The following is a 21758-nucleotide window of genomic DNA, read 5'->3' on the forward strand; positions in this document are numbered from 1 at the left end:
ATAAAAAATATTAATGTTTAAGAGGAAAGTCAGCATGAGATTAGCAGTGAAAGAAATTACTGCTATCCTAACAGTTCAAAAGATATTAACACGACATTTAAGAAAACAAAGTGCTATCCATGGCTTCATACATAAGGATAAAACCCACTGCTATTGGGTTAAGCACTCCTAAATAAATTAAGAGGGGGGAATATGTGTATGTGTATTTTCTGTGCTAATTTGTATCTATTCCTACCTCTAGAGAAGTCAAATAGATTTTGTCGATTACTTTCCTTGTTTTAACAACTTAATAAAGAAAGCTCATTTCTTTTCATCACTTTACTAGTTTAACCAAAAATAGTAATTTTTTTTAAACTGCAAACAAGATCATCTTCATATAAAGGAGTAAGTTAAACAGCAAATTCTCACATATAGACAGTAAGTATAACTTGAACTCTCAAATGATGCATCCTCAGTTCAATGAAAGTCAATTAGGTTACTGGAGTCATTTCCTCATCAGAGTCACTGGATTCCGCTTTTAGTTCCAATTCTCCTAAAGCTTTGTCTACGCTTGTAACATTTTTCTTCTTGCATTCCACTTTTAGTTCCAATTCTCCTAAAGCTTTGTCTACGTTTGTAATATTTTTCTTCTTGCACTTCTTGGGAATTGCATCATTAGCACAGATTTTTCTCATTTTAATGTTAGGCAATTTCTTCAGATCAAAATCCCATTCCCTAGTTAAAAAGAAAGTTGGTGGAAAGAGACAGTCAATATTAAAAACTCTGAAAGAACAGCAGATTGCAATGGACTAGAAATACAAAAACAAATGTACTAGGAAAAAATGTCCTGAGAACTGATGCTTTTTTTGAATATATTTATTTTCTTGTTAATTTATACTAAAAGGAAATGCATAATCAAAAGCAATGCAAGAAAATACTAGGCAGAAGATACAAAGCAGATCTATTTTACTCCTTTACATTTCCTGAGTATTCCCATCAGCTTATATGACATTAACAATTTCAAAAACAAGACCTGTATCATATCTACTCATCTGCAAAAAGAGGTTGGGTTTTTTCACACAAAGTGATACACTACAGTTATGCTTTGGAAATCAAATTTTACTCTCACAATTAAAAAAGAAACCAACTCCCCATTTTTCATCAGCAGCACTTTTTTGTGATAAACTTTATACTCAAACTACTTTAGGTGCATCACAAAGATTACTGCAAGAACTGAAGTTGAACGAACATTCCTAGAAAGGTTATACTAAATTCTCATTTCTAGCTTCTTAGGAAGAGGTAAAACTTTCACTGCCTTAGAAACAAGGGAATATTGATAAATTTGATTAATAGGTAAAAGATGTAAAAACACTGCCGACAAAAGTACAAAAAAATCTTAAATTGCGTGTATTCAAGTAATGAATACATGTTATATATGAGCTAGAAAATAAACGTTTAAATATGCATTTAAAATGAGATTATTTTTAAAAAAATAATTATATTGATTTGCTTACAAAGTTGTATATATTGAGTCTCACACTATCCTTCATTCACATTGTGTTTCACACAATCATTCCCACTCATATTATATTTTATAAAATTAATCAATATTGAATTGCGGCACTATTAGCCTGTCTTTCAAGATCCCCACTGGCTCTTTCCTATTTACCCACTTCTCCCTCCACCTATCAAATTTGGTGACCTGATGATTTCTCTCCTTCCCATTCTGATCCTTCTTCTCCTACCATCTCCCCCTTGGATCCTCATACATTTTGTTATCTATTTCTACAATAATGTTCTTATACAGTACTTGTCCTTACGAGACTGAGTTAGTTCACTCTGCATAATGTTCTCCAAACGGTCCCATGTTATGCAGTAATTTTTTAAATCCTCAGTGCTGTGTTATATTCCATTGTGTGATACACCATAATTTTTCAATCCATTCATTTGTGGTTGGACATTTCGGCTGTTTCCATGTTCTTGTGAGGGTGAATAATGCTGCTATGAATAATGGTGTACAAATTTCCATTTGTGTCTCAGTTCTAAGTTTCATGGGCTATATTCTAAGCAGCAGGACAACTGGGTCATAAGGAATTTCAGCTTTTAGAAGAAAAGCCAAACTGCCTTCCAGAGTAGTTGCATCATTTTACAATCCCACCAATAGTGTATGAGAGTTCCTAACTCTCCACATTTATTGCTTGTTGTCCTGCTAAACTTTACCACTGCTGATAGAGTGAGATGGTATCTCATTGTGATTTTGATTTGCAACTTTCTTATTGCCAGTGATTTTGAGCACTTCCTCATGTGTCTGTTGTCCAAGTATCTTCCTCTGTGAAATGTCTTTCTACGTCTTTTGCCATTTTGTAATTGAGTTATCACTATTTTTCTTGTGGAGGCCTTATAAGATTCTGTAAATTTTTGTTAATAAGACCCTGTCTGAGATAGTATTGCCAAATGGGTTTTTTTTCCCCAGTAAGTAGGTTTTCTTTTCACCTTGTTAGAAAAAGTTTTTATATACACAGGGATTTAATCTTTAGAAGATCCCATTCATCAATTTTATCCTCTCTTAGTTGTATATTCTGACTGTATTTGTCAGACTTTGTATACCATGGACTAGGCCTTCTAAGCTTGGTCCTATTTTGTCTCCATGATCTTTATGGTTTTGGGCTTTACCCCTAGGCCTCTGATCCACCTTGAGTTGATTTTTGTGTATGGTGTGAGAAGTGGATCCTGCTTCAGCTCTCTGCAGGTACTCGTCAAGCTTTGCCAGTGCTATTTGTTAAGAGGCTGTCAATTCCCAATTTGATGAGAATGGTTTCCTTGGCTAATATAAGTTGACCATAGACAGCTGAGTTAATTTCTGGATTCTCTATTCTGTTCCATTGGTCTATGTGCCTTGTTACTGTTCCAGTACCATGCTGTTTTGATTACAGCTGTGTAGTAGGTTTTGCATTATAATACTTTGCTTTGTTCTCAGGAACTGGCCTTTGAAATCCTCTGTTCAGGTCTTTTACTTTGGCATGCTTTCCTTTTGATGTGGTTCCTCGACATTACTGTGCAAATTTAGTCTATTCTGACATTTAGATTTTTTTTTCTTTCTCCTCTATATTTTTAATGACCTTTTGCTTTCTTCATGGATGATATCCTTGGTATCGTCCCACCACTTATCTGGTCTTTGATCACTGGTGTTCAATGCCTCAAACCTATTCCTAAAATGACCCTAAAATTCAGATGGCATTTACTCAAGATTATTATCTTGGTTCCTATGGATTTATTTTCTTTGGCCTCAGATTCAACTTACATATGAGCAACTGATGGTTTGACCCACAGCCCACTCCTCGCTTAGTTCTGGTGGTATGATCCACAGCCCACCTCTGGCCTTGTTCTGACTGACGATATTGAGCTTCTCCAACTATTTCTTCAACAAATGTAGTCAATCTGATTTCTATGGTGTTCATCACATGAGAGGAATGGGAGTCCAAGTGCACTTAATTGTGCTCATGGGGAAACGGTACCTAGACCAGGAGGTTGTCATGCAAACAGAGCAGGGAAACACTGCACGGTTTAAAACTGAGAAGGGAGTCCAGGAAGTTGCCTTCTCTCCATACCTATTCAATCTGTATGCTGAGCAAATTATCCAAGAAGCTGGACACTATGAAGAGGAGTGTGGCATCAAGATTGAAGGGAGACCTGTCGATAGCCTGAATTATGCAAATACCACATTGCTTACTGAAAGTGAGGTGGACTTAAAGAACTTCTTGCAGAAGATCAAGAAAGGTAGACTTTGGTATGGATTGCATCTTAATGTCAAGAAAACAAAAGATTCTTACCACTGGGCGAATAGCAGCAGCATTATGGATGGAGAGGAGACTGAAAACTGTCAACAGCTTCATCTTGCATGGATTCACAATTAACATACTTGGTACCAGCAGTCAGGAATAAAGGAGACACGTTGCATGAGGAAAATCTTCAGTTAGGGACCTCTCCAAATTACTGAAGAATAATGTAAGTTTGAGGACTAAGGTGTGTCTGATTCAGGCCACGGACATTCTGATTACTAACTATGCATCATAGACACCTATGAGCTGTGGTGTTGGAGGAGAGCACTGAACATCCCATGGATGGCCAAGAAACAAACGGGTAAGTTTTGGAGAGGGTGCAACTGGAGTGCTCTCTGGAGGCAAGAATGAAGAGGCTTCACCTCACATACTTTGGGCATGTTGCTAGGAAGGGCTATTCCTTAGAGACGGACATGCTGATGGGAACAGTGGAGGGTCAGCAAAGGAGAGGAAAACCCTCAACCAGATCGACTGACATGGTGACTGTCATAACGGGCTCTTGTATGTCAGGAGGTGTGAGGATGGCACAGGATAAAACAGGGTTCAGATCTTTGGTCATGAAGTCACTATGAGTGGTACTTGACTCAACAGCATCTAACACCATGACCAGCCGATTTTGAGAACAGCTGAGTGCTATGTCTCCCACTTCATTTTTGGTGCTTCACTTATTTGAGGTCTCTTTCCTCTCCAAATAAACTTGACAATTGCATTTTCTCTTTGAAAGTGTGAATTTGTTATCTGTACTGGATTGTGTTAAAAATGCAGATTGCTTTTGGTAGGACTGTCATTTTGCTTTTTGGAGCACCATATTATTTTAAAATACCGATCATTTCAATGTTTTTCAAGAGTTTTTAATGAAAACATTGAAAAATCTTTACCCTTCACAAAAAGGAAAGGTTAAAAAGTTCATGTTTTCCTTTTAGCTGTAAAATCTAGACTCCAATGAAGAAAGCTCATCTTTCTTCAAAACACAAGGTCACACAGTTTGGTAGGTAGAGGGAAAAGGTAAAGGAAATGGGAAAGATCTGCTGGGGAACTGAAAAGACAGGGTTGGTCATGATGAGCATAGTTCAACGGTGTTAATTTTATAAAACACAATGTATGGGAATGATTGTATGAACACAATGTCAATGAAGGAAAGTATAAAACACAATGTATATGAATTTCATATTCAAACCAATATAAAATAAAAATTAAAAAAAACAAAACCAACCAAAAGACAAGAAACAGACTCACCTGAAAGTTTTCAGATTATTTCTATCTACAATGTCTGGAATCTCTGGGGGGGAAAAAAATTTATAGCCATTATCCAAGCTTTTCTAAATGACAGCAGTTTATAATATCATAATTTATTATCTCTGCTACATCAAGTAATTGATAGACAGTAAAAACACCAAGAGTAAAACGAAATTTCAAAGCAATGCTATTAAAAAAATGAAAATTAAGTTTGCCAACGTGACATATTCATTTTAAGGAGACTGAAGAATGCTGTTAAAAAAGTAAGCTACAACACAGAATTTGTAAAATAACAAAAACCTATTAATAAAATAAACCCTGGCCTTTCAAACAATGCGATGGAGCCTGGCACATTCTACCCATCAATCCTCTAAAATAACATGACAGGTTGCTTTATAATTTTTTTCCATAGTAAAAAGTAAGAATTTTTCAAGCATATACTTCATTTTGACAAGGCAGAGTTAACCAAAGGAATGCAAGATAGTTTAAGCTTTAAGCCACTATCATTTAAAAGAAAAAGAACAAAATGAAAAACACAATTATCAAATGTTCTATTTTATGAAACTTGTAAATATCAGTTTCTAAAAATTATGCATTTTATATAGCATAATGATATAAAATATAATAATCATATAAGACAATAAAAGTATATTTTCTATCATTTATAATTTTTATATAATTATATAAATACCAATATCTATATTATAATAAATAAAAATTATACTATACCATATATACCAGTAAATATAACCATACTTACTGGTAATAGCAAGAGGCATTTATAAGAAAAATCAGAAAACTGTAAAAATTCTGACCAGTAAAAAAACCATAAAATAATTTCTAGTACCAATTAAGGGAAATAACCCAAAGGTTTACAACCTTAAACCGATGGTTAGAGAGAACTGGTACATAGCCAGCATGGACAGCACCTGTCTGGGGTTAGAGTCCAGCAGCCGCTCCACAGGAGATGGACAATCTCTCCCTTGTGACTTACAGCCTCTAAAAACCAGCTGGACGGTCAGCTAGGAGTTGGCTTTGAATTGATAGCAATGAATTTTTAGATACTGATATCTACAATAGTTTCATAAAACAGTAATAGGAAATGTCAAGAACTTAAGAGGAATAAATAAATTAAGCACAAGGGAGCTCTTGTGGCGTGGTGGTAAGGAGCTGCACTGCTAATCTAGAGGCATGTGGCTGGAATCCACTAGTAGCTCCATGTGAGAAAGATGGGCAGTCTCCTCTAGTGTGATTTTACTATTTCTGAAAACCTGCTAGAAGGTCAGGTATGGATTCGTTCCAAATAGAGAGTACACAATAACAAATTAAGCACAATTATTACAATAAAATCTTTACAGTTAAAAATAATTGCACCACTACTGGAGGCTGGAATATAGAAGGTCAATACCGAACTCTCAGAAGACATTTTATAACAGCCTGCCTATACATCTTTAGACTGGTGAAATTCTTTCAGTTCATAGGTTTTTCATCCTGCTTCTGGAAGAAAACCACTAGAATTGAGCTCTACAGGTTTGGGGACCCAAAACATTGAGTTCTGACAGTTTATTAAACACTCACTTTCCCCAAATCCAACTCACTGCTGTCACATTTATTCTAGCTCACAGAGATCTTAGGAGACAGGGCAGAACTGACATACAGAGTTTCCAAGGCTATAATCCTTTCCAAAAGCAAACGGACGAGGAAAATTCAGTGCTTTAATCACCATGCCACCAGGGCTCCTTAAAGGTACACATAAGAGCCTATATTATGTTACTTCCTGCCCCCACCAACTATTCTTAAATAATGCACTTTACTTACACAGAACCTTAATTTTTTTTCCCCATAATTCTTTACAAAGTATGGAAAAACGAAGCAATTTAATTTTAAAAACATCTTTCTCACACAATGCCAGTTGGCAACACTCAAATTTACATTAATTTAAAAATTCTTTAGGCACTTGATTTTCTTCCTCCTCCAAGAATCTTTCAACAATTATCCTGCAGCAAAATCATTAATACGAGGGAGGTGCTAGGAACAGAAAATAGGTCCTGCTTAAAAATGACTAAATTTTTTGTACTTGGATCAACAAATATGCTGAACTTAAAAATACAACTGATTATGTCTTTGTCTTTTACTAAGCCTTTCTATGGTAAAATAACAAAAAATATATAAGATAAAGCATTTATCCTTAATGATGTTACATTCTCACTAAGGAAGAATTATTAAACAAATCTACATATATTAAATCCAAAGGTGATATGGTGAAATTAAAAAAGCAGAGATGAAAACTTTATTTTAAAGAGAATGGTCTAAAGGGCTGTTTGGGAAATTAATGGTTAAGCTGAGAAAACCCTGAATAGTAATAGAGAAAACCTGTGAAAATGTAGGTAATGGGTATTAGGGAAGAGAAAGGGCTTGAGGTGGGAATAAACTTGGCATAGTTAAGGAATTTGAAGTTGTAGAGAGAGTTAACAGGCAGAACCTGAGCAGGCAGAACTTTGAAGGGCATAGTAAAAAAGAGGCTGAGATACCACTGGAAAGTTTTATGCAAAGTAAAATCTGGCTACTAAATGCTGAACAGACTTGGGGGGCGGGGTGGGGGGAGAAAGATTACCGGAGAGGCTGTTGATTGGGAGGTACAGTTGAGATAATGTTGGCTTGAAGTAGGGCGGTATTAGTGATAACTCTAGTGGTAAAGCTGTCAGATAATAAATACATTTTTGTTGTTAAGTTGGATGTGGAGTTTGAAAGGAAAAAAATCAAACACAACTCCAGAGTTTGTAATGACTAGCTGAAGAAGGTTTTTAAGAGAAAAACTGGACCTTGCTTAGGGACTTGATAAGAAACCTATAAGACAAGTAGAGTTCTAGGGAAAAGTTAGGAGTGACAATATAAACTTGGAAGTCACCAACCTTTAGATGATATCTGAAATGGCAGGATCATCTCTGGAGCAAGGGTAAATAGACAAGAGAGTTGAGGACAGGCCCCAGAACCAACATCAAGTCTCTGAAGGTAAGCAAAACTCAGCATGTTGTTACTGCTAGGTGCCATTGAGTCAAGTATGACTGATAGCAACTCTATGAACAAAAGATCTGAACCCTGTTCTATCCTGCGCCATCCTCACACTTCCTGACACACAAGAACCAATTGCAACAGTCATCGTGTCAATCCATCTGGTTCAGGGTATTCCTCTCTTTCGTTGACCCTCCACCCTTCCCAGCATCATATCCTTTTTCAAGGAATAGCATCTTCTGGTAATATGTCCAAAGTAGGTGAGGAGAAGCCTCATCATTCTTGCCTCCAAACAGCACTCCAGTTGCACCAAAGAGCACTCCAGCTGCATCCTCTCCAAGATATGTCTGTTTGTTCTCTTGGCCGTCCATGGATGTTTAGTGCTCTTCTCCAACACCACAGGTCAAAGGCATCAATTCTTTTTCTGTAATCTTATTCACTGTCCAGCTCTTGGATCCACAGCTAGTAATCAGAAAGACTATGGCCTGAATGAGACACACCTTAGTCTTCAAACTGACATCAAGACTCCTCAATAATTTGGAGAGGTTCCTTAATTGCAGATTTCCCCAGTACAATGTGTCTCGTTATTACCTGACTGCTAGTACCTAGGGAGTTAATTATGGAATCAAGCAAGATGAAGTTGTTGACTGTTTCAATTTCCTCTCCATAGATCACGTTGATGCCTACTGGTCCTGTGGTAGGAATCTTTGTTTTCCTGACATTGCGATGCAATCCAGACCTAAGGATGCATTCCTTTATCTTCTGCAACTAATGCTTCACGTCCTCCTCACTTTCGGTAAGCAAGGTTGTGTCATCTAACCAAAATAACAGAGGTTGTTTTGGGGGTTTTTTGAGAGAGAGTTTAAAACCAAGGTGTTCTATTGTGTAAGAAAATAGTGAACTAGGACAGTATTTACTTTTTTAAATTATATTAGTTTATTTACAAACTTCAAATACATTGTTTCCCAGACTATTGATGAGTTTCCCCTCTAATCCGGATGCCACACTCCTTCTCATAGTGTCCAGCTTTGAAAATAATTTGCTTAGCATACAGACTGAATAGGTATGGAGAGGGAAGACAAACTGCCACACTCCCTTCACAATTTTAAACCATGTAGCACTCCCCTGCTCTGTTGCACAACAGTCTCTTGGTTCAGGAATAGGTTCCGCATGAACACAATCAAGTGCTCTGGGATCCCCATTCATCTCAATGTCAGCCACAACTTGTCATGATCCACACAGTCAAACACTTCTGCATAATCAATAAAGCACAAAGAGACCTTATTCTGTTATTCCTTGTACAGAAAAGGCATGGTCAGTGAATTATTAAGAAAATGAGAAATGACCAAAGTCTTTTATATCAAATTAAAAAGATAGCAAAAAAAAGAGAATGAAAAATAGAGTATGGACTGACAGAAGAACAAACAAATCTGTCATGGAAGAAGTGCACCCAGAATATACTTGGAAGCAAGGGCAGTGAGACTTTGGTCTTACTCATCCTGGGATGAATTCCCAGGATGACCACTAAGCTTGGAAAAGTGTGAATGACAGGAAAACCCTCAATGATATGGACTGACACAGTGACTGCTACTAGAGGGCTGAGCACACCAGAAGTGGTGAGGAGAGAGCAGATCAAGTAAGGTTTCTTTCCTAACACACACACACAAACATGTCACACACACTTTACATATACTGCACAGATACGTATTACACAAACACACAGACACACGTCACACAGGTTGAGTGGCACCTGACAATATACAGACATTGACTAAAAAAGATTCACTACCCAGTTTAAGAGGCTATTTATCTTAGAAACTTGAAGATGATGAGTATTCTTGGTTGAGTAATGAGGAAACAAGTCAAGCTAAAATGTGTTCAAAAGTAAAGCACATATGAGGAAGAGACAAGAGGCCTAGTCAAATTTTTTCACTTTTAGAAGTTAAACACTTAGGTATCACAACCACGGCTGAAGCTTTCCCTTACCCTACACTCCGCTATGCCAGGCATTTATGTAAATAAAATTTCACTTAACTTTTAAACAATTAGTACGTATATAATTTATTTTTAAGATTGAAAAATGAGTTCCAGAAGGGTTAAATTAAGTTTCCCACTATAACAACCAGAAGCCACAGTAGCAAGTATATTACAGGTTGGCCTTATATTACAGGTTGAATTTACTAGCTGTTCCCTAAGAGAAATATAGGCAAACTCTTCCAGTAATGATATAAAACCTTAGAAACACAGTGGAGAATTGAGGCAAAACAGACTTGGAACAGTAGATTTTCACAAAGTCAGAGGTATCTGAGTTCAAATCTATGCATTTTTGAAGCAATTCTCTGTTGATTTTACATCCAAAATATTCACTTCACAGGAGGGAACATGAATGTAGAAGGTAAGACTAGAATCACAGTACACCTGATATACAGGCCCAGGTCTAAAAACACCCAACTGCTATCACATATTTCAAGTACTGGTTGCACAGAGGGTAAGGGGTTGCACTGCCATCCCAAAGGCAGGCAGTTCAAATCCATTAGCAACTCCTATGGAGAAGAATGGGAAATCTCTTCCCATGCAATTTCTGGAGGGTTAGCTACAAGTCGATTCTGAATAGGCTGGTTCCAACTTAATGGCACTTGCTTTTTTGCTAACTACACATTTTTGTCAATGTCAAGAAGACAAAGATTCTCACCACTGGACCAATTGGCAGCATCAGGATGGATGGTGAAGAGATTGAGATTGTACACAGCTTTAGTTTGCTTGGCTCCACAGTCTTGGCACCAGCATCCAGGAAATTAAAAGGCGCACTGCCATGGGAAAGTCGGCTGTTAGGGACCTCTCCAAAGTACTGAAGAGCAATGGTGTCTCTCTGGAGACTAAGGTGCGTCTGATACAGGCCATGGTCTTTGCAATCACTTGTTATGCATCAGAGAGATGGACAATGACCAAGGAGGACAGAAGGAGAATTGATGCCTTTGAGCTGTGGTGCTGGAGAAGAGTATTGAGAATACCATGGACTGCTAGGAAAACAAACAGATTTGTCCTGGAAAGGGTTAAACTGGGTGGCTCCTTGGAGGCAAGGATTCTGAGGCTCCGTCTAACATACTTTGGACATGTTGTGAGGAGAGACCGGTCCTTGGAGAAGGATATCATGCTTGGGAGGGTGAAGGGACAGCGCAGGAGGGGAAGGCCCTCTATGAGGTGGATTGATTCAATGACTGGGATAATCGGGATGGGAGTGTCAGAGACAGTGAGATTGGCACAGGACAGAGCAGAGTTTAGGACTGTTGTACATAGGGTCGCTATGAGTCGCAAGCGACTCGATGGCACATAACAATAACAACAACAACACATTTATAACAAACAAGAAATCTATAATTTCACCAAAATTACCATATTTTTCTGATTGACAATTCAAAAACTTTATAAACTTGGACAACCATTTGTAGGCCACATGTAGTCTTTCATTAGACATCAGTTTGTGGTCTTTTAATTATCATTTTTTATTAATTCCTTTTTTTAGAAAATGCGGTCAAACCAATTAATATGCTCCTCTTTAGGAATTGTGTGTAAAACCTGCTACAATGATAGAACCATCTGATACTTAAGCAGCAATCCAAAGTAAATAAAAATTTGCTCTTCATCGTTCCTCAAAAATAGTAATTATAACAAGACATCAGAAGACTTACAAAGATGAAACAGTACCACGCTAAAGAAATTTACCTATAGATCAGAATAGGCAAGTAATAACCCTATAACAAACAAATTAGATACATGCCGTAAGTGAAAGAAAGAACCTGCTGTTCCAGGAATAAGGTATGCCATGGGGATGAAACTAATAGTGAAATGGAGAATATTTTTTTAATTAAAGACTAAATCTCTTTACTCATAAAGGGGGTAAAAATCCACAGGAAAAGAGCTAAACTATATAAAAGGAAAAAATTGTTAAATGTTTGAAATGAATTACACATCTAACATAGGAAATGCTTTATATTTAAGAAAGAAGGTCAAGTAAACACACCAAGTCCATATCCTTCATACTGCTGTCGCTCACGTTCCATCGTCTGCTTGATAACTATCTCCCGGGAACAGTGTCGCCTTCCCTGTCTGTCTTTGATGCTATTATGTAACTCAATCTGCTCCAACTCATTTTTGAATCGATTTAAATAACTGAAAAATAAAAAAAAAATTATGTTAGTTAAAAGACATCTTGGGGTTACATTATTTCTTCAAAAATTTGACTCCCAATCTTCCTTTCTCTTTTACAATTTTATATTTCTCTGGGTTCTTCAAATCTTCTAGTCATTTTACCTTTTAATTGTATAACTCATTTCCAAAATTTCAGTGACCAAATAACAAATAAACTATCCACTAAGCCAAGGATCCTCATATTCTAGTATCTACTGGAAAGCTTACCTTTAACACATCAAAACTGACCATCTCATGCCCTGGCCTCTTCCATCCCACATAAACCCATTCCACTTGTTGGGCTCCCTATTCTCAGTTATCCAAGCAAGAGATGGAGGTGTTGTCCTCAAACCCTCACTTTTTTACCTTACACCCAGTTTTTTTACTAAATACTGGACCTGTACCTTTTGAACATTACCAGAATCTACTGTTCTGAAGAGTAATGGTGTCTCTCTGGAGACTAAGGTGCATCTGATACAGGCCATGGTCTTTGCAATCACTTGTTATGCATCAGAGACATGACTAGGACAATGACTAGGGATGATAGAAGAATTGATGCCTTTGAGCTGTGGTGCTGGAGTAGAGTACTGAGTGTACCATGAACTGCTAAGAAAACAAAAAGAGTCTACTGGAGAGGGTTAAACCGGGCAGCGCCTTGGAGGCAAGGATTCTGAGGCTTCGTCTAACATACTCTGGACGTGTTGTAAGGAGGGACTGGTCCTTGGAGAGGGACACCATGCTTGGGAGGGTGGAGGGACAGCGCAGGAGAAGAAAGCCCTCTATGAGGTGGATTGATTCAGTGACTGGGGTAATCAGGATGAGTGTATCGGAGACGGTGTGATGGGCACAGGACAGAACAGAGTTTAGGGCTGTTGTACATAGGGTCGCTGTGAGTTGCAAGCAACTCGATGGCACATAACAACAAGAACAACAACACTGTTACCAATAAAGCAGAGGTCACCACCATCTCTTACCTAGATTTATTCTTTCTACACTCTCACTATATTCTCACTCTCATTATTATGACCTATCAAATGCTTAAATATAATCATCTCTGTTATAAGCCTCCTATGGATCTGAATATTTTCAGTATAAACTCCTAGAAAGATACCTGAAGTCTTTCATGAAGTGGATGTCATTAACTATAACTGCTATACTTCCTTCCTTGAATTTGCTATTATAGTCACAGTAGACGTCTGTCAATTACTAAATATGACATTTTGACTATCACCTCTAAACCCACTGTTTACCTTTCAATTAATTCACAAGCGTCTTTCTTTGAATACTCTACTTTTTTGGGTTCAAGATGATTTTGAAACCACTGCAGTTTTTCACCTATAAACAACAAGTATCAAGACAGTTTAATATAATTCAAGCAAAGAAGTATCCATTATACTTCTCAAAATTAATGTGTTTAAAACAGACCAATATTTATTTCAATGTTAAAGATAAAGATTGTGTGGGTGTAAAGGTAATGATCAGTCTATCAGAAGTTCAACAGTCATATTTTAATTTAGAGAAGAGACAAGTGCAGAAGAGATAATTCTTCTGTACCTATTGTTTATTTGACCTGGATGGAAAAAAAACAGTCCTTGGGGAAGAACATCATGCTTGGACGGATGCTCAGGAGAGGAAGACACCAGACGAGATGGATTGATACAGGAAGTGGACCAATGGGGGATGGTGTGCCAGAGTTGGTGAGACTGGCTCAGGACATGGTAGGGTTCAGAGCTGCTGTACATAGGGTAGCTATGGGTCACAGGGGACTTACAGGTAACAGGACACTTGAGGGCACATAACAACAACATTTATAAAAAGCTAAAACAATATCCTTTACTCATATTATATTTAAAAATCTAATCAAGATTCACCAAAGACCTAGGCTAACACCTGAAACTATAAAGATTAGCAAAGAAAAAGACAGGGTAAATTTAGGATTCATGACTTATGGCATAAATAGACTAAGAAATAGAACTGAAATGTACAATCAGTAGAGAATATACTAGGTAATTGGGACTTTCTAAAAACTTAATCCCTATGTGCACCAAGAAACTTCTCTAAGATAAAAGAGAAGCTAGAGTCTTGGGAAAAATATTCAGCAATGACATAGGTGATAAAGTACTCATCTCTAAAATTTATTGGAAACTCTAATACCTCAACAGAAAAAAGCCAAGCCAATTACAAAATAGGCAGAGGACATGAAAAGATAGCTCACCAAAGGAAAGCAAGAATTTAAAGAAAGGCAACTCAAAACAGGAGTAAGGTATCATCTCATTCCAAAAAGAAGAGCAAAGCAATAAGTACTAGCAAGGTTGTGGAGAGACTGAAACTCCCATACACTGTTAATGGAACTGTAAAATGATGTGACCATCCATGACTGAAGGCAATTGGGCAATTATTCAGAAAGTGAGAAACAGAAATAGTATTTGATGGGTAATGTAACAATTAGGTATGTATCTTAACAGAATAAGAGCTGCAACAATAGCAGTTATATCCACACTCATGTTCATTGTAGCATTATTACAACAGTACAGAAATGGAAATGACTCAAGTGTCTTATCAACAAATGAATGAATGAAAAAAATCTATGGTACATTGTACATGACAGTACAACACTAAAAACTAAAGAATACAACACTAGAAACCAATTCTTGAAATATTGCATAACACAGATGAATTTAGAGGACATTAAGCTAAGTGAAATAAGTTGATCACAAAAGGACAAATATTCTATAAGACCACTATTATAAAAAGCTAAAGACGATTTACACATACATAGAATTATTCTTGGATGGTTAATGGGGATGAGAAAGGAGGGAGATGGGTGTAAAAATGAGTAAATAAGTAACAGACACATCTTAAGACAGGTGATGGTAAAGGACAGCACAACAGCACTAAAGAGAAAAGCTACTGAGAAGTATAAAAAGATTAAATGGAAATCAATTACAGGAAGGAAGCGAGAAAATGTGATTCTATTGTAAGTACTGAAATGTATAAAATAAAATGTACATGAATGGTTAAATAGTTTTGCTTATAGACTTTCACTCAAATTACAATTTAAAAAAATCAGGAGGAGGGGAACCCTAATATTTCACCAGAAAAGATTAAAAGAAAGAAATAAAAAAATTAAGAACAGGTAACAACTTCATTGTATTTTAGCTTGAATTTCAAATAAATAAATCTACTTACCAATAATGTTGAGACGCAAAGCTTTTTCATTCTTCAATCTTGAAAGAAAAATGTGTATCACATAAATTTTAGAAAATTTCCAAAACAATTTAAAAGTCGGTTGAAAAACAAAAAGGATAAAATGTCTAAAGAGCTACAATTTAATTTTGTTTCACATATGAAATTAATTTTTTTAATACAGAAACAATGAATGCCATGGAAACAAGGTGTTTATATTACAAACTTATTTTTAGCTATTTAATAATTAAAGAGTCAACTAATTTTAAATTGCAAAGGAAAATTTGATTAGATTAAGAAGGAATATTAAATGTTTTTATAATGGTGAAATATGCCTAATACATGTACACAAAGGAGTACTGAATACTTTGTTAATATTGAAAACAATCACAAAGATTATCTATAATTATCTTTTAGACTTCAAAGAACAAAACAGAAAGCTTATTATTTACAATTTGAATTCTAAAAGAAATATAACAAAGAAAAGAACTCATTCTCAAAGGGCAGTCCAGCAGCCCAGAAGAAAAAAAAGAAAAATGCTTTCTTGTACTGATACTCTAAGCACTAGCCATTCAAAAGCTATTCTCTGTGAGAATTAATGCTAGCTCCTGGAGACATAGTAATAAGCAAAAGGTCAGCTGTCTTTGTACTAACAAAGGTTATATACTGCAGCAAAAATAAGAAAATAGAAAAAAGTTTATAGACCCACAGGAGAATTTTTAACTGTACTCATCACACACTTCTAAAATATATCTATTTTATGTAAGCTCTAGAACAGAGTCCTTCCTTATTCAATGTTTTACCCACAGTGTTTAGAATACAGAATATCCAAACAAAAGTTGGAATATGTGTGTTTAAAGGATAAATGTATGCATAGGCTTTTCACCAACGCCTAACACAAATGACAAAAAGACTTACTTTTCCTTTCTTCCTTGTTTGTGAGCCTCTCTTGTAATTTGACCTGCTTTTCTACTATATGGATGGATGACTTTTTTCCCCTGTCTTCCACTTTTTCCTTTTAGTGTTTTAGGCTAAAAGTGAAGAAAAACACATGACAGGTAAGTAGTTGTTGTAAGGTACTGTTACTCATTTTCACCTCATAATGACCCCATTTGACAGAGGAGGACTTCCTAAAGTATTCACTGGCTGCAATCTTTACAGAAGTCAACGGTGAGATCTTTATTCCATGGAGAAGTTACACAGGCTCAAACTGCCAACATTTGAGATGTTGTTGTTGTTGCTGTTGTTATGTGCCTTCGAGTCACCTGTGACCCACAGCAACCCTATGTACAGCATCTCTGAGGCCTGCCCTGTTCTAGCCAGTCTCACTGATTCTAACACACCAACCCTCCTTCTCCAAAGACCAGTGCCTCCTGGCCACATGCCCAAAGTATGTGAGGCAGAGCTTCACAAACCTAGCCTCCAAGGAGAATCTTGGTTTCACCCTCTCCAAGGAAGATCGATTTGTTTCTTGACAGCCCATGGTATGCTCAAGGCTCCAGCACCACAATTCATAGGCATCAATTCTTCTTCAGGCATCGATTCTTCTTTAGTCATTCTTAGTCAATGTCTAGCTCTCTGATGCATGGCAAGTAACTGCAAAGACTGTGGCCTGGATTAGACACACCTCTAGACTGACATTATTGCATTACTGCATTTCAGTTCTCTGGAGAAGTCACTGACAGCAAATTTTCCTAATGCAATTAATTTTTTTAATTTACTGACTGCTGGTGCCAAGAGTGTTGATTGTGGAGCTGAGCAAGCTGTAATTGTTAACAACCTCAATCTCTTCTCCATCTATCATTGTGCTGCCAATTGGCCCAGTGGTAAGAAACTTTAAATTGCACTTCAATCTATATTGAAGACTACAGTCCTTGACTTTCTGCATCAAGTACTACATGTCGTCCCAGGTTCCAGCAAGCAAAATTGTGTCATATGCATAACATAGGTTATTAATGAGTCTTCCTTCAATCCTGACACCACATTCCTCCTCATAAGGCCCTACTTCCCGAATGATCTGTTCTGCATATAGATTACAAAGGTATGGAGACAGGATGTATCCCGACACACACCTTTCCTGATCTTGGACCATGCAATCTTTCCTTTGAAAAGCAGCTCAAAATTCTGTTTCCATGCTCAAGGACACTTACTTATCTCTCACTCAGTCATCATTGAGACAGAACCAAGACTGAACCTCCAGATCGTTTTCACAAGCTGGAAATCACAAAGTTTTCCCACCGAGGAGCAGCTAGTAGATTTAGGCCACATGCTTTTGGGTTGGAAGCACAACACCTTACCTACTAGGCCATGAGAAAACACTGCCTAATGTTTAACAACTAAAGGGGGGGGGTAGTGTTTACAAGCACCTATTTTTTATAAATACAGGATATGTACTGAAGCTTCAGGACCAAAACAACCAGGCACAGACTTGGCCTTTACAGAGCTTACAACCTAGCTATCGAGTATAACTATGTAACTGTAATCATTATAGCCAGAAAGCCTCAATTTCTTTATTTTTGGCTATAGTGTTTGGTACACATATTGAAAAATAGTTGTATTAACTAGTCTTCTTTGCATGTTACACATAGTAGCCAATCACAGCATTATATTTCAGGAAGGATAGATTTTGAAATGCTCTTTTTGACAATGAATTTGACACTATTCCTTTTCAACTGGTCATTCCAATACAGCAGATGACATGATTAAAAATGACTGTCTAGAGAGGGAAAAGGAGACTCTGGTGGCCAAGTAACAAGATGCTATGCTGCAATCCCGAAGAGATGCAGTTTGAGGCTCCATGGGAGAAGGACAGGCAATCTCCTGCCATGCAATTAACTGCCTCTGAAAAACTACTGGAGGGTCAGTTTCAACTCTATGGTACACAACAGAAAGAGGAAAACAAGATATGGGGGTAAAGGGTCAGAAGGAGTAGGAATAGCACTGCCACAGAGCAGAAAGCAGATAAAGAGCCTATAGCCCAGCCCCAAGGTGCCTCTAGAGCCCCAGCAGCAGAGGTCCTTTTATTTGTTGCTGGCTCACAGGTTCACCATTATGGTAACAACAATGAGGCTTATTAGGGGAAGTGCGTGGGGGAAGCAAAGACTATCTCACAATACAAGTCCAGGCTTTAGTCCAACAGTTCCCAAGGCACAATTCTTCATTAAGCCGAAGCTCTGGTTTCGATTCAGCAATTACATCTAAATTATCCAGCAAGGTTTGCCTCAAAGTAGTTACAACCAAATCATCCAGCAAGGTTTGCCTCTGAGCAGTTATAAGTCAGCTTCCCCTTCAAACATCCAGTAAGAACTGCCAAATCACATATGCTGCCTCAGATCACACCTCGTCACTCTTTGCCCACAACAGTGCCAGTCTCTCCATCACCAGAATCTTGCCAGCAGAGGCCTTGCTCACCTCAAGTCTTACCGCCCTGTATATGTAAACACACTCTTTCTTTTATCCTATTCCCACGCCTGTTCATGATTTACAAGACCATGTTAAGGTAACTGGAAACCAGAGAAGGCTAACTAAAGGCTAAAAATAGCCAAATTTTAGGCAAATACCACAATGGCCAATACTAGTCCATCCCAACTCACTTATTGCTACAATGTGTGCCATTTCATTCGTGATGATTTCCCATTTTCCTAGATTCATACTTTATACATACTATCATCCAATTTTTAATGGATGCTTAGTTTTTCCTTTTCATTTTTAGTCTTGCCACATTAGCAAATGAAGGTCTTCTATTAAAAAATTCACAAATTATGAGACTATACACAAATAATTTCAGCAAATTATAAAGAATATTTAAGAAGTATGTTTAAGACATTAGCAAAAAGAAACAATTATCTATCCATTGTAGTTTTTATGTGCCATCAACTTGCCTACGACTCATAACGACCTTATGAACAACAGCCCTAAACCCTGCTCTATCCTGTGCCAATCTTACTGTCTCTGACACAACTACCCATAACACCAGTCACTGAGTCAATCCATCTCATCAACGGTCTTTCTCTCTTGCGCTGTCTCTCCACCCTCCCAAGTATAATGCCGCTCTCCAACGACAGGCCCTTCCTTGCAACATGCCCAAAGTATGTCAGACAAAGCTTCAGAATCCTTGCCTCCAAGGAGCAGCCTGGTTTCACCCTCTCTAGGATGAATGAGCCCTGATCGTGCTATGCAGTCGTCAAAACAGAGCAAGGGAGCACTGCATGGTTCTAAATTGGGAAGGGTGTACACCAGGGATTTGTCCGATCTCCATACCTTTTCAATCTATATGCCGAACAGATTATCAGGGAGACTGAGCTCTATGAGGAGAAATGTGGCATCAGGATTGGAGGAAGACTCATCAACAATCTGCATTATGTAGACGACCCAACTCTGCTTGCTGAAACTGAGGAAGACCTGAAACGCTTGCTCCAGAAGATTAAGGACTGCAGCTTCCAATATGGATTAAAGCTCAATATCAAGAAAACAGATTCTTACCACTGGGTCGATTGGCAGCATCGTGATGGATGGTGAAGAGACTGAGACCGAAAATAGCTTTAGTTTGCTTGGCTCCATAATCAAAACTCTTGGTACCGGCCCCCAGGAAATTAAAAGACATACTGCATTGGAAATTCTGCTGTTAGAGACCTCTCCAAAGTACTAAAGAGCAATGATGTCAGTCTGGAAACTAACGTACACACCTGATACATAGTCTTTGCAATCACTTGCTATGCATCAGAGAGCTGGAAAGTCACTAGAGATGACGGAAGGAGAATTGATGCCTCTGAGCTGTGGTGCTGGAGAAGAGCATTGAATATACACCATAGACTGCTAGGAGAAAAATCAAGTTCATCCTGGAGAAGGTGAAGTCAAGCTGCTCCTTGGAGGTAAGGACTCTGAAGCTTCGTCTGAAATACTTTGGATTAGCTGCAAGACCGGATCAGTCCTTGGAGACGACAGCATCATGTTTGGGAGGGTGGAGAGACAGTGAAGGAGAGGAAGAACCTCGATTACATGGATTGATGAGTGACTAGGGTAATAGGATATGTGTGTCAAAGACAATAAGATTGGCACAGGATTGAGCAGGGTTTAGGGCTGTTGTACACAGGGTTACTATGAGTTGCAGGCAACTTAATGGCACATAACAACAACAAGGATGTACCTGTTTGTTGTACTGAGAGTTAATGGTAAGTATATTCAATACTCTTCTCCAGCACAGCATCTTAAAGGCATCAATTCTCTTAGCAAGTTTATTAAGTAAAACAAACTGTTAGCTTTGAAATTTTCTATGGGCCTCTCCTAGGGAGTGGTAAAGGAATTGGCCCTGCCAATCCAAATGACAGCTACTGAAAACCTCCTGAAGGGTTAGTTCTGACTTTGGTCTTGTTAGAAAGGGCTGGTCCTTGGAAAACAACACTATGTTTGGAAAGGTGGGCGTTTGTAAAAGAGAAGACGACCTTCAGCAAAATGGATTGACACAGCCACTGTAGCAACTAGTTCATGTATGTAAGAGATGATAAAGATGGCACAGGACAGGGCCAAGTTCAGATCAATTTATTGGGTTGCTATGAGTTGTAGTCAACTCCATGGGTACCTAACAACAACTCAAATTATGAAAAATATTCCTAGAACATGTTCAAAGCAATAGCAATAGCTAGTCAAATTATAGGGAGGCATAGCTTGTAGGGAGTTGTGCCATTTTCCCAAGGTTAGTTCTTCTCTGAAGGTTTGAATCCATTAGCTGTTCTATGGGAGGAAGATGGGCAAATCTCCCGCCATAGGGTTTATAGAGGCCCAAAATCTAATAGAGCATCAGCTTTGAATCAGTGTGATGGTAATGGGGAGTCTGATTATAATTTAAAAATATGACCATCTAAATGTTGTGGTGGGAATCTGAGTGGCTGGTATAAAAATGAACTCACTCATTACTCTCAAGTCTGGAGAGACTCATAGCAGACCCTCCAGTGGGTTTTCAAAGCCTGCAAGTCGCACAGGAGGAGAGTATCCATTTTTCTTCTTCGAAGAGGATTCCAACCTTTGGACTGGCAGCACAACTCCTTACCCACTAGGTCAATAGAGAACTTTATAGAAACATTAATAGTAGACACTTATAAGTCTACATGCAGTCTACACCGAAGAGAGGGTGCAGGTGAGTAGGACAGTGGTTAAAACACCTGGCTGCAGATGAAAAGGTCAGTGGTTTCCAATGAAAAGTTAGGAGAAAACATATGAGCAAGAGCCTATGGTGATGAAAGAAGTAGTTCAGGCTGCTTTGAAGGAAATGGCAAAAAATAAGGCTCCAGGAATAGATGGTATACCAATTGACATATTTCA

General features: G+C 37.8%; 1 protein-coding gene across 1 annotated transcript in view; it reads right to left on the reverse strand.

Annotated features, from left to right (window-relative positions):
* Positions 1-424: 424 nt before the first annotated feature.
* The window catches only part of TMA16 (translation machinery associated 16 homolog (S. cerevisiae)), a 66771-nt gene continuing 45437 nt past the window's right edge, over positions 425-21758 (reverse strand). Inside the window, exons 2-8 of the mRNA XM_006892789.1 lie at positions 16359-16471; positions 15444-15481; positions 13505-13589; positions 12088-12236; positions 5055-5097; positions 612-714; positions 425-549 (exon numbers count right to left, since the gene is read on the reverse strand). Of these exons, the coding sequence (XP_006892851.1) occupies positions 502-549; positions 612-714; positions 5055-5097; positions 12088-12236; positions 13505-13589; positions 15444-15481; positions 16359-16471 (579 nt within the window). The 3' untranslated portion in view covers positions 425-501. The remainder of the gene's footprint in view (positions 550-611; positions 715-5054; positions 5098-12087; positions 12237-13504; positions 13590-15443; positions 15482-16358; positions 16472-21758) is intronic.

Source organism: Elephantulus edwardii, unplaced genomic scaffold, assembly GCF_000299155.1.
Source record: "Elephantulus edwardii isolate Elephantulus edwardi_28Jun2011 unplaced genomic scaffold, EleEdw1.0 scaffold00119, whole genome shotgun sequence".
Taxonomy (NCBI): Eukaryota; Metazoa; Chordata; class Mammalia; order Macroscelidea; family Macroscelididae; genus Elephantulus; species Elephantulus edwardii.